The sequence below is a fragment of the Phaseolus vulgaris genome, chromosome 1 (genome assembly GCF_051622355.1).
Source record: "Phaseolus vulgaris cultivar YP4 chromosome 1, ASM5162235v1, whole genome shotgun sequence".
In the NCBI taxonomy this organism is placed as follows: Eukaryota; Viridiplantae; Streptophyta; class Magnoliopsida; order Fabales; family Fabaceae; genus Phaseolus; species Phaseolus vulgaris.
In genome coordinates, this window is record NC_143498.1 from 44005895 (window position 1) to 44020428 (window position 14534).

The following is a 14534-nucleotide window of genomic DNA, read 5'->3' on the forward strand; positions in this document are numbered from 1 at the left end:
ATTCTGGATCCACTAATCCGTAACAAAAATATGCATTCTGGATCAGAAATCTATAATTAAAAAAAGCATTCCGGATCCACCAATCCGAAACAAAATTAGGCTTCCGAATTCAGTAATCTAGAAATCAATAATTTATGCAAAATTTGCTTCCATAACACTTCCTCATCCGAAAAAAAAAATGATTCAGTTCCAGATTGATGAATCCATAGCACACTCCCGATTTTCAGTAACCACAGTGTCCTTTTTCAAATAAAAGGTCAAGGCCAGTTTCAAAATTTAGAAAATTGTGAGGGTGCAGGAAGAAAAACATAGGGGTGCAGGAAGAAGAAGCCCTACATGAATAATACAATGGAAATAGCGTGAAACATGAGATCTTGATTAATTAGCATTAACCAACATTAATCAGGTAGTAAAGAGAAAATCATAATGACAGACACGAGGTTAAGACTGACTCCATATATACTAGGTAAAACCTCACAGATAGGGAGATCTCAATTTAAGTTAAGAGCACACTTGTTCTTTATTACCTTGAATGTTTTGGGTTTAGGTCGTCTATTAGTCGGTCTATAACCGATTTTAAAAAGGAACACATGATTTCTTACTCATCAAATGAATGAGTTTGTTTTGATACATTGGGAGACAACCAATTATTTTATAAAGACTCATTAAACACTAAATTTACTTATTCAAAAGCAAAGTTTATTTTTTAGTTGAGAAATAAACTTCTGATAAATTTTAAAAACATATTTTCAAGTAACAATTTTAATCTAACTTCTTACACTTGTAAATTCTTGTTATTAATCTTACTAAAATGGCTGAAGAGAGTGAATTCATTGACGTGGCTTGTGTTTTTCAACCTTGTACTTAGTTTTCAGTGAACTTTTTATTTATTTTAATCGGCGTTTAAGCGAGGATTAATTAAGGTAGGTGATTTTGATAGCTCTAACTTGTAAAATATGTTTTAACACATCTTTCTGGCATAATTGATTTAGTTATAAATTTGATTAAAAACCACAAAATTAGTATCTGTTAAGTAAAATTATGTAAAAATAAAATAGTATGGGTAGTATTTTCCGAGAAAAAAGAAGAAGAAAGTGAATAAATTCAGAAATTCAATGTCCTTTTATTACAGGGTTTGCAGTTGCAGAAAGAAAGTAGTAACTGTTGTGAGTAATTTTAAAACGATGATAGCACTCGTGTCGGTGTTGCCGTATCCACTCTCCAATCGATTATCCACACAAACCCAAAATCCCAATTCGCATAACCGTTTTCCTTCTTCCTTCTCTTTCCTCACATCCTTCCCCAACAAAACCATCGTCTTTGGCGTCAATCCCAGCGACTCCAAAGACCCATCTTTCTTCGACGAAAATGGCGCCGTCAACGACATGGAGGGTTACCTCAACCACCTCTCCCTCGAATACGACTCTGTTTGGGACACCAAACCCTCTTGGTTGGTTACCTTCCCCAATTATTTCAATAAAATGTCTTTTTAATCCCTATTTTGTACATTGATATTGGACTTTGAAAGCATAATTTAACATTTTTTTTGGTGTTTAGTGACACTTCGTTATTGGTGGTTGATTGCTTATCCTTTTTGATATTTTGTTTAGGTGTCAACCCTGGACAATTGCGCTCACTGGTGTAGCATTCATTGCCATTAGTTGGTTAATTTTGAATTCTCTGTTAGTCACTTCGCTTGTATCGTCGCTAATATTTGCATGGTGGTACATTTTTCTCTATTCTTATCCCAAGGTTTGTCAGCATTCTGTTATCTATGTTACATTTTTTAATCTTTTTCTTTTGTTTTTCATGACATGGTTCTTTGTTTGCTTTTTGCGGTCCAGGGTATAAAATTAAGAGAGAACACATGATTGACCATGTTTTTCTACAAGCATTTATCAGGGATAAAAATAAGACAAAAAAGATTGAATGATTTTTTCTATAATTATGGAGAAATCAATTTTAGCTTTTCTTTTTATTTTCTTTCCCTAAGTGTGTCTGAAGAAATTCGTCTAGACTTTACATTAGCTTGACATCAGGTGAAGTTTTGTGAATCTCTGGCAAGGGATACTGCACACTTTTTTTTATCTTAAACAAGTAAAGGAAGTTAATATAATATATGAAAGGTATTCACTGTACTATTTTTCATACACTTGAAAGGAATTAGTGTATGATAAAAAAAATTAAAAGGCTTGTGACATCTCACAAAACTTCTAAAAGTGCCTATATAATTTGCCAAAAGTTCTTTGCCTGTTAGGGGGGGAACATGTGGTTAGTGTTTGAGTCTGAGCTTATGAATCTTCGATTCAGTGGGATTTTGAGATTACCCTAATGTTTTTCTTTTGTTGATGGAACATGCGTAGTGATTAAAATTTCATGTCGTTTTACCCCCTCATAGATACCTGCCAGATTTTAGTCACAGGCGTTCAGCGTGCTTAGGGAATGAAGCATCAAGTTTGGTTTATGTAGTGATTTGTTCAGGTCTTGTTTCTTTAATAACAACTGATGTTGATATTGTTCATGTGTGTTTCTCGAAACTAGAGATAATGATATAGATATATTACCAAGAAATGAACATGTGTGGATGAGTTTTTCTACAAATTTCTTCTAGAAAAGAAAAATAAGAAAAAAAATTGCGAGTAATTTTGTCTAAGCTAAAATTAATTTTTGCATGAACTAATTTAAAGAAGGTTTCTTATCATCCAAACACTCTGCATGTTCTACATGGCATTAGCGTTTGCATTTGAGAAAGTTATGTGGAGTGTGGAGGTTCTACTGTGTTTACATTCAGTACTCCCTTTTATTTCAGAAGTTATATTCATCTCTTTTTGTATTTGATTATCATTACACTTAAAAGTTACTGTATGTGAAGTAGAGGAGTGATTATTAAAGTTGCTTAAATATGCAACTACAGGTTGTTTAAGCTTAAAAAATTCAAATTTTCAAGTCAAAATGAGGGTTCTCTTGTGTGTGAGTTGAGAAATAAAATAGAACTCTGATAATAACAAAAACAAGTAAAGAATTCAATTGAGTTCTTAATTGGAAATTAGTATCTCTAAATTCTATATGATAACAAGACATCTATTAAAAGAGAATTAAGAATCTAGATTGAATTTTTGTATTGAAAATACTCTGGCTTTTCAAATGAGAACAACGTGAAGTAAGTAGGGCTAAACCTCATGAGGCTAGTGTAATTTTCAAATGCTTTTGCAGTAATTTTCAGTAAGATTAATGTAATATTTCTTGTTTGTTTTTAGGCATATTCAGAGATGATTGCTGAGCGCAGAGAAAGAGTTACTAATGGTGTTGAAGACACATTTGGTCAAAGGAAGAATCAGTGATTAGTATTATTCTTACCCGAGTTGTATTCATCTTTTACGCCTCCTTTCCTTGCTCTGTGCCTCTGCTTGTATTTGTATATTCAATTACTGAATAGTACACGTTGTGGTTTAGGCTTCATTCGTATTACTGCCAATTGACTTGGAGATAACAGGGTAATGTACAAGTCTTGAACTAACACTCTGTATAATAAATATTTGACCTTGTCTTCTTACACTGGACGCGCATGCGTTATGATTTGGTTAAATTTGAGAATTGTTCCCTCAATCTGAAAATATCTTTCTGTCAGAACTAAGAAGCATTTATCTTTACAAAAGCTTCGGTCAGAGGTACGAAACATTAGTTATTGTTAAAAAAAAATGTGTTGTTAGCTTATGTATTGTACCAAAAGTCGTCCAGAATTTATTCAGATTTAGAAGAGGGATAAAGACGGATAATTCACCAAAAAAAACTTTCGTAAGATTTTATTCATCTGATGAAAAGTTAAAAGCGAAAGAAGTGGGAAGGACTTTTCATTGGGAAAACATAGTCAAACAATTTGTTGCAGAGTCCACCATCATGAACGTTCAAGTATCATGCCATCAATAAAGTCGAAGGCAAAATAATTTCCAAGTCATTTCTTTTTTCCAGGAGCAGTACTCGGGGAAACTAGTTGAAAATTACCAACACAAAGAACATTGAGATTAAAGTTGTCCCTTTGTACATCAAAAGGAGAAGTTTTAAGCAAAATAAATGGAGTTTGCAAACAGGTCTTTTAAGACACTCACCCTATAGTACTTAACCATCAGAATTTGGAGTGAAAAAAATAAGTTTGGCAAATTGGGTATGAATAGAAAAAGATTCTCAAAAGGTTGATGGAAACTTGGCCATTTTCTTCCGGGTTGTGAGAGTTAAGCTATCAGAAAGAACTTAGTCTTGTTCAAAAGGTCAAATCTTGTGCTATTGTTTTGGGGTGGTTGTTGAAAATGGAAATCAAAATCAAAATCAAACATTTGAAGCCCGAGCTTAAAGTTAAACGTCAGAACTGAAAGTCCATCACAGGAGTCAAAATCATGATATTGTTTCTGGGTGATCGTTGAAAATGGAAAACATTTGAAGCTTAGGTTTCAAGTTAATCAAAGTTTATATACCGTGTTTGTTATTTTTCTTACAAACTGAAATTCCTCGACAGTGATACCACCAAAAAGGTTTTGTTCCACGCACCTTTCAGCTCTTATTAAACCATATATTTAATGACTAATTTCAGCAAGAAACAGATTCAGAGATTTAGAAACCGAAGGAGGTATTCCAGAAGTTCTAATGGAAGGAACATGGAGGACTAGTGGTATATACAGGCAATTGAATTAAATAGAAGAAGAAAAAGAGAAAGTACTAAGGCAAAAAAAGACGAGTTTGAGTTTCATGTACTTTGATCACATGATTGCTGAAAACTGTGTGGCTGGCAATACCAGTTTAGCAAGAATAAGATTTAATAACTCCTATATTGACTACTCATTTCTCCAAGCATACAAAATGAGAGAGAATCCAAGACCTTGCAACTGGGAATCCCTGAACTGCTGAGAGTAAGCCCATGTGAGAACAGAAGGATCAGAAACAGATTGGCTTGCGAACATCTTCTCAGTTGAAATGCAAGTTTGGAACATAAACACTGCATTTCCCATGGCATTTCCAAAGAGCCAATTATGTACATCCCAAAACACTTCCACTGGTAGGCCATCCACCAAAATAGTGTGATTGCCCCGGAACTTCCACTTGAGTTGCTTCACCTGCATCACTGTCTTGCTATCAATTCGGATCACAAGGCATGGATCATTAGGCCCAAGTGTGTCACACTCAATTCTCACATCATGAACTTGGCCCTTGTCGCAAAACTGAGCCCTTGCACCATAAAACTTCTTGCCAAAAACGTGCTCTCTCTTTGCAATAAAAACGGCTTCAGAGTGAGCACAAGCATAGTCACTATCAATCTTCTTGCATGCCTCCTTTTTCAGATCCCCAAGGAGTAAGACCATCTCTTGGTTGAACACAACAAGCAAGTAAAATCCCTCCAATGGTTCTGGCCCGGAACCAAATTTTGCACAGCTCAAGTCCCAAAGTATATCGATTTTGTTTGATTCAACCTCCAAATTCTTTGACCCTTTTCTTTTTGAGAACAACCATGGCTTTATATCAACCTTGCAGAGGCAACTATTACCCAACTCATCTATTCCCACACTCAAGCCTTGTCCCATCAAATATTTGGTCCAAGAGACAGTAATCAAGCATGAACGGCCTCCTAACTTACACTGATAGACACAAGTAACAGCATTTTGAGCTCCCCTTGTGGTACTTGAATAGGAGGAATCTACAACCTGAACACCATTTTCTCCAAAGCAAGAAGGAAACTCCTTCATGGCAGCAGCAGCTAATTATCTGAACTTGTTTCCTGAAATCTGTTTTTTGTCACTTTATGAGCTGGAAAATTTCATGGCCTAAATTCTTCAAGATCAGCTAAAAAACTCTTCATTTTTCATCTGATTCAGTATTTGTTTAGAATAGGATTGCAGAAGAGGAGGGAGAGAGAGAGACAGAGAGAGATTTGCTTTAGCTGTTAATTGTATGCTGAAATCCTAAAGTAGAAGCTGATTTGAGAAATGGAAGGAACGGAAAGGAAGGCTAAGTAAAAGAGAATTTGCTTTTAGCACATGGGGTAACAAGGAAAGAGAAGGAATGGATAAAGCATAAAAGCCTGGAATAGAATAAATAGAGTTTTACACCAAAAATAAAAAAAATAGAGAGTTGGTCAAAGCATGAAGTGTGGCATCTGGGTATGTATCTGCTTAAGAGTCTGGTTTTTGTTTTATACAAGCTCTCTCTCAATCTCTTCTAAATAAAAAAACATATAATGATGCCAACTCAATTTTTCAAAATTATAATTATGTCCCTGCTGAGAAGCAGTGACAATATTCAAAGTGTTTAAAATAATTGCCATAAAATAAAATGATTGAAATCATTAGCAATAAACGTAATATTTAAGAATGATATTCTATGTATCACTTCGAAGTGTCTGTGAGCTGGTATAATTAGAGTGAGTATGAAAAGGACGAGACTAATTTAATTAAATGATAAAATACATAAATATGAAATGATATATTCAAGCAAGAAAATAAAAATATTTAATATTTAATAATTTTTCCATTCTTATTAAAAAAAAAATCTAAACTATCAAACCATTTGGCAATGAGCAATTGAGTTTTTGAATATTTAGGAAAAGTTTATTCAAAGTAACAGAAGACACTCACAGTGGGTAGTCATCATATTTTTGTAAAGTTACAAGAAAAAAAAATATCAACTTTGTTTCTAGTCCTCAACAATTATTTTGATGAAGGACTTTTTGTTATGGGAATACCATATATGAGGATAAAATAAACATTTAATGGTATTCTCTAGAAAAAAAAAAAGAAAAAAGAGAGGAGAATGAGTAAATACAGTGTATTTCGAGATGAAGATAAGGGAAGTGAAAGGTATTAATTAAGTGGGCACCTTCTCAATTGAACCATTAATTGAGCACTAAGTATTCATCTCCAGAGTCCACTATCCAACCCCCAAAACGTGGCTTTTTTTTCCACAATTAGTGGGATCATCTCTGTTTAGACATCCAAAATTGATTTTTGACTTATTATGATCTCATAATCTTAGGAATTTAGACAAGTAATTTTAACATGGTGTTTCCTTTTTTTCTTTTAGTTACTTATACAATTTTTTGTGATTTTTTATTGTATATGTGTCCCTCTTATATTTTATAATTATTTATTATCTGAATTTTATTTTTATGTTTTGTATTTTTTATAGTGCTTATCATATCGGATTATTAATAATATATATTTTTCTTTTTTAATATTAAAATAATTATAATTAATCATTTCAAAATGTTCCTCTCTAGATCACAGTTTGATTAAAACATTTATCCAATTTCAATCCTTTAAGTATGCTTCCAACCTTTAGTGAACACTTTTACGGAACAAAGATCGAAAATTGTGAGAGTTGTTGAAGATCCCACATCGATTAGAGATTAGAGCATTTCATAAGTGGATGCAAACCTCAATCTCATGAGTCAGTTTTATGGGGTTGAGTTAGGCTTAAAATCTACTTATTAATATAATATCAGAGCCATTTCGAGAGCCATTTCGAGTCTATCCTAGCGAGTGTTTGTGTTGGGCCTATTGTGCTACCCGCTATCGAGCCGCTATCTGACCACCTATAATATATAGTCCCGCGCATGAGTTGACAGTCTCAGCGTGAGAGGGGTGTGTTGGAGATCCCACATCGATGAGCCGATTTTATGGGATTGAGTTAGACTTAAAACTCACTTCTTAATAAGAGTGTCTACGGAAAGACTATGATGCCTAATATATTTATACTAGTTTTATTAATTCTTATTGTGTGGATTGTGCTCTAAGTTTTAATGACGAGACAACCTTGTGTTTTTAGCTTAATACACTAATACACTCATTTAAGTGAATAATATTGATTAGATTGTTAATCTAACGTTGTTATGTGTGTGTGGTACCACTCTCAAGCCTCTAAATTTAAACAAACCATTGTTGGTTCACTAAGGAGGTATTAGTAACAATTCTGATGTATTTTGTTGTTGAGTTTAAAGAGGGAGGTTGGGGGAACAGAGGCAGAAACTTTTTCCATGTGTTCCAATGGAAATTGTAGGCTGTTTGACCATCATCTTCAACAATTAATTTGATGACATAATGTGGATCATCTTCATCTTGCCATAACCAAACCAGGGATTAGGTGCCCCACCATGGAACACTTAGATTATGGACCAGCCAACTGCTTCCAACTTTAGGCATTCAATTTATGAGAAATTCTTTAATACTTCGGACTAGTTCATGCTCCCATTTAATACCTTTTATTTGTATGTGTGTGATACAAATTCAAGTTTTTTACTTTAAGAAAAATGTTTAAAATCTCATATTACATTATAAGTTCAAACATAAATTATAGAGAAATATTGGAGTTTATGTGGAAAATAATTATATTAAGAGACAATCTTCGTTTCTTGAACAAGTTTTTGAGATTAAATGAAGTATAAATTTAAATTCTAAAAAAAAAACTTAATTATGTATTATGTGGTTTTGTTTTGAAACTATGATGTTTTCTTATCATGTATTAATTTTCTTACTTTCTACTGCTCAATATTTTTTCTCTCCTTAAACAAGAAAAAGGTTACCTAGCTAGCTGTCTCAATAATGTTGCAGGGCTCACTTTCATTTGACATAGACTTTTGTTTTCATTATTTTTACGAATATTAAATGTAGGCAATAATATTATTAGCTTGAGTTTGTCATTTATTTAATTCTTGTGATCCCAAATATTATCAAACAGCTGGAAATATAAATAATATATACCCAGGTTTCATTTATATAAGTTCCAATTTTTATAATCATTGCCATGATGACTAATTCTTTAGAGATTTGACAAATTATCTTTAATTAATCTTTTCTATTGATAATCATAATTCTTTTATCTACAATTTTTGAACTTGAGTTCTTGTTTAGAAAACATTAAACTACTTATTTATTTATATATAAAGAAGATCATTATTTTTCAAATTATATATATATATATTGTATATATACTACCAAAAGTCCTTGCAGGCTAGATGTTGTACATGACATGTGTGTTGTTCCTCCTTTTAGTATATATATATATATATATATATATATATATATATATATATATATTTATTTATTTATTTTTTTGATGAGTGAAGGTTAATAGAGGATTGATGTCACCATCCTCATCCTGATGGTATGATGAATGTGAAATACATGTTATACTGCAGTCATGAAGGACTTTCTGTTATCAAATGGCAAATCCAAACACACAAGCCATTCAGATTCCATGGATTTAGTCAAGCTTTTGCCAAGACAAAACTCACACACAATAGGACTGTTAAATCAGGATTAGACCACTCACTTTCCATTTTTATCAAATTAAATTAGAATTAAATATGTTTTCTATCTTTATACTTTTATGTAAATTGATTTTTTTTATCTATAAAGTTTTTAAAAATATTTATAATAAAAAAATATTAATAATAATGTTAAAAATTCGTTTATTAGATAAAAAAATTGATAATAATTTTCTCATCATTACAAATATTCAGAAAATTTAAAATTTGAACTAAGACAAAAATCAATATCAAGTTAGTATGAAAAATATATTTTATTTATTAAATTATTAAAATTATGAAATCACTTTTAACTTAAAATCTTAAATAAATAATTTTTTATTTATTGTTAAGTTTTCTTTTATTTTTATTTAATGTAAAATTTCAAACTCTCTCTCTAAACCTAAATTTCTAACAATGTATTTTTGTCAAATTTTCTAACAACAATTTATAAAAAATGTGAGGATCTTTAACATTATTAATCTTTCCTAGATGATTACACGACTAGTGAGAAATATAAATCCACTTGAAACTCTCTTTCTTGCCTAACATTTTTGTTTTTGACTTTCCAATAAAGAATAGGTGGTGTATTCAAATATATTTCCATATTCACTTAACTCGGTTAACTTTCTAAATAACTTTTTGGTAAGTCAACAACGTCATAAATACACTATTGGTTATTGCGGTTGCTTGAAAACAAGAATTAAAATATTAATGTTTTTTATTGACAAACTATGACTGGTATTAAAATTTTCAAAACGTTTTTTTTTAAACTTTAGATATCAACATGATAGTAAACCCAATTACTAAATTTACTTAAAATATTAGCCATCCATCTTCATCCAACTATTCTAACATGGGAGTGAAACTTCTAATTTATCAGAAGTATTTCTAAGAAAAAAAAATAATTAAGTTTTTTTATAAGTTAAAATCAGTTTGTATATTTTCTATAAAATATTTATTATTTTACAAAAAAGTAAAATACGTAAGGCGATTTTAAATTTTAAAAAAAAGTTCAACTACTTTTTTTATGTCTGGTTTCATTGTAGAAATAATGAAAATTGTTTTTATTCAAATTAACTTAATTTTGTAGAAATAATGAACAAGGTTAATAGCGGAATACAACATAACACAAGAAAATTACTAAATAGAAAGTATTTTTAAAAATAAAAAATAATTAGTTATTATAGTGACTAAATTAGATATCATTTTATAGATTTTTTTTTTAATTTTTAAATTAATTTATATTATTGATAAATATTTTATAAATTGATATCTAATTAACTACCAATGTTTTAACTACTAATTATTTAGATTTTAAATTTGGTAAAAAAATTTTGGTAATTAATTAGATACCAATTTAAAAACTATTTATTAATAATACAAATTAATTTAAAAAAAATTAGTCTTTAAAATGATTTCTATTTTAGTTAATATAAGAAGTAATTTTTTTTTCTAAATTAGTTTTTATTCAATAATTTTCTTCTACTAAGAGTTTTGCCAGAGTGAAAAAAAAAATCACAGTAACCTTAGCTGAGGCTGATGAGAATTCAGATTGGGTGGAATCAAAGAATTAAATATGTGGTCTCCATTACTAACTATATTCTTTGCTTAATTGGCCTTAAAAATATGTGGCCTTAGCTTAAAACGAAAGATTCCAACACAGTTATGAATACACATCCTCTATTAAACAGCACCCAAGAATATTTGCACAGTTGATTTAAGAGAAAAGGCAACATGCAGTGTCCAAAATATATTAAAGATTCTATTTGCAAAGAAAAACAACAAAGTGGAATGATTAAAGGAGATGGAATAATGGTAAAGTTTATGAGACAAAACATTGCTTAGAAATTGAGGTTAATTTATCCCTTGTGTAGTGTCAGTGTTACTGCAAGTGGTGTGTGTATCACAGTATGAGAAAAAAAAGGTATATAGAGACTTTAAAGCATACACAGGTTGATGAAAAATGGTCCTGCTGTCTCCCACCTTCTCTGTTATAAAAGCATTAACTTACTTACAATCAATTGCTCTCAACACTATCAATCATGGATTTTATGCCTTTTCTTTGATTCCCAGTGGAGTTTGTGAATTCCTTTGGAATGTTGTTAGCTATTTATCTGTCGGAAATTAGAGACTGATTTTTTAAAATATCAAAAATTTATTTAAGAAATGTATGCCATACATTTTTTTATACACATGAACATAAAATCAAATTCATGATTGCATAATTAATAGATAAAATTATATATAAAATATATTATAATATGAACATATGTTAATCCAATGATATTTAATTTATTTTCTTCGGATTTATAAATGAAAAATACCAATGAAAAATACCTTTCAAAATCAGAGTTTTCTAAAGTTTACTTAACAAGGATTAATATGAATGTTGTATCGGTCAAGTCCGTATGACACCTGGAGGTCTGGTACTCGGTCAAGACTAACCGAGGCAGCTAAATTTATTACGTCCAAACAGAGGATTAGTGAGAATAATCAGTGATCAAACACTACCATCGACTATGCCTTTCGGCCTGATCTTAGGCCCAGACTCACCCTCTGTGGACGAACCTTGCGGAGGAACCCTTGGGTTTTCGAGGCATTGGATTCGTAATACACTCTTAATCATGATCCAAATCCCTAATCCGACCCAATAACAAAGGGCCCATGATAATCATATAAATAGGCACAAATTTCAAGAATCAGATATGTCATCATCCAGTATTAATAGCACCGAGTGCTGAACACCGAATTCTCAGTTAAGCGTCGGAGTGCCTTTTACAGGTACCATCCGAGCGGAGAATTCACGAAGACAAGGAGTGAAGAAGTGTAAGGAGGACAAAGTGACCATTTCTAGAGGAAAGGATGAAAGGTAGACCGACCAACCACGAAGGAAGACAATAGTTCTCTCGGTTCCAACCTCATTCCAGAAAGTCCTACCAACCTAATGTGACTAAAAGTTTTAAATGCTTCCAAATATAATAATATGGTCCATGATGCATTTCATTGAATAACGATTATAAAGATTTATGGAATTCTTCGTAACAATAACCCATAGCATATAAAGTTAAAGGAGAAAGAGGAAGAGAGAAAAACTAAAAATAAATAGAAACATATATATAAAGTAGAAGGAAAGACAAAAACGAAAGACACACAAATAAATAAACACAAAAAGGTCTAGATCATTTAACGACAAACTAGATGATCTAGTGTTATATACACATATTAAACAGTCTAGTGTTAAACACACTAGACAGTATAAATGAATTTGACAAACAAAACAGACAAGATGATCTAGTAAAAGGCCGTCTGTAGACGATCCAACAAATGATCGTTTATAAAAGGTTTAGATGGTCTAACAGAGAATTATCTAAACAAGAAAAAAAACATACAAAATGTAAGATTCATACTTTTAAATAACTATATTAATGATTTTATCTTTACTTTAAAATAAGAGTTAGAAAATCTTATATTTTTTCTTGTCATTAAACTCCTATGAGAAAAAATATGTTTTTATCTAGATAAAGTCTAAACATTATAAATCAAGTATTTTTTAGAAACATTATACCTAAATAAAATTAAAATAATAAAAATAAATATCAAGAATAAATTTTTTTTAAAATATAAAATAAATATAATTTTTTTTATTAATTATTAAAAGTAATTATTTAAAAGAATCTTCTAATAAGGAAGATAAAAAATAAAATATAAAAGATAAGATAAGAAGATAAGAAGATAAGATTTCATTTAATGAATGTAATTATGACTTTTACGAATTTTTTTTTTAAATAACATTAAATAAAATAAGGAAGAGAAGAGAAGAGAGAAAAGGAAAGAATGAAAGAGAAAGGAGATTTGGAGCAAGAAAATTTTAAATCTTATAAAAATACTCGTAGCTCTTATTCTATTGTGTTACTCCAATCAAAAGGTTGAAGGAAGTGAAGTTAAGTTTTTTTTTATATATTATTTTAATTTTTTTTTCTTTTATATATATTATTCAATTTAATCTCTATTACGTTATATTTATTTATTTTTATGTCATTATTTATTTATATTTATATAATTTAATATATCTCGGTTACACAACATGTTTATTTATGTCATTTAATTTATTTTTAATGTTCTTTTTATTCAATTTATCATGTTGTTTAATTTTTCTATAATATATCGATCCTTATTTAATTATTTAAAGTTCTTATTTTGATATTTTTTAATATCATTTAAAATATTTTTTATAATTCAAATAAATATATAAATTAATAATTAAAATATAAAGTAAAAGTAATTATTATTTTATTTAATGTGCTTGATAAAAGAAAGTTACTTATATCTTTTTATATGTTTTATTATTATTGATATACTTTTTTGTATCTGTTTTATTTAATGATGTGTATAGATTATTGGTTAAGACAAATATGACGTATTTTAATAGTTATCATGTTGTGTGATTCTTGAAAGTATAAAAATATATGTCAATTGAAAAAAGGTAATAAAATTTGTTGTTTTTTTTATCAGCAATAAGGATTGAATAACAAGAACCACCTAAGGTAGTTCCACCCTTATACATACCTATATAATAGAATCCAATTGATCTCCCAAACTAGCAAAATGAGAGAGTCAAAATTAATCTACCACTATAAATCTCGTACAATCTCAAAACAAGCCCAGTACAATTTCACTACAACCATAACAAAGGGCAAAATAAAACAACAGACCTTAGCCACCAACCCAATAGCCCACAAAAACCAACAACCATCAAAATAAAGATACATAACACCCTAAACTGGACCAGGCCATTTAAATCGATTTCAAACAAGATAAAGGAGCAAGACACCAGTCAAAAAAGGAAAAACAAGCAGAGGGTATTTTAGAAGTTATCCAGGACCAAGCCTTCAATTGAGACAAAGTGAAAATTTCAGAATGATCCACCACACCTCCTTTAAAAATAACCTTGTTCCTATGACATCAAATCTCTCTAACCATCGAGATCCACACACTTCCCAGCGCAGAGTTAAAAGGCTTTATAACATTACAAAATTGCGTGAGGTGAGCGAAAGGATCAATGGGAGCGGCCGACGACACTCCTAACCACGCGGAACATTAACCCCAAACGAGCCAAGAAATTCTACAGTCAAAGAGTAAATGACTAGTAAATTCCTCCTTCAACCTGTAAAAACAGCAAACTAAAACGTCAGTCGTCACCCCGCGCCGTGCCAAGTTGACTTTAGTAGCAATCTTGTTTTCCAAC

At 30.5% G+C, this 14534-nt stretch overlaps 2 protein-coding genes across 2 annotated transcripts; one reads left to right on the forward strand and one right to left on the reverse strand.

Moving 5' to 3' along the window:
* The first annotated feature begins 1041 nt into the window (after positions 1 to 1041).
* On the forward strand, positions 1042 to 3553 carry LOC137814226 (spindle pole body-associated protein). Its single transcript, XM_068616826.1, has 3 exons — positions 1042 to 1450; positions 1611 to 1752; positions 3258 to 3553. Exons 1-3 carry the CDS (start codon positions 1116 to 1118, stop codon positions 3339 to 3341), a joined length of 561 nt encoding a protein of 186 aa, XP_068472927.1. The 5' UTR covers positions 1042 to 1115; the 3' UTR covers positions 3342 to 3553.
* A 1087-nt stretch (positions 3554 to 4640) lies between these two features.
* LOC137814225 (uncharacterized) lies at positions 4641 to 6193 on the reverse strand. Its single transcript, XM_068616825.2, has one exon. The coding sequence runs from the start codon at positions 5730 to 5732 to the stop codon at positions 4827 to 4829; it is 906 nt and encodes a 301-aa protein (XP_068472926.1). The 5' UTR covers positions 5733 to 6193; the 3' UTR covers positions 4641 to 4826.
* Positions 6194 to 14534: the final 8341 nt, after the last annotated feature.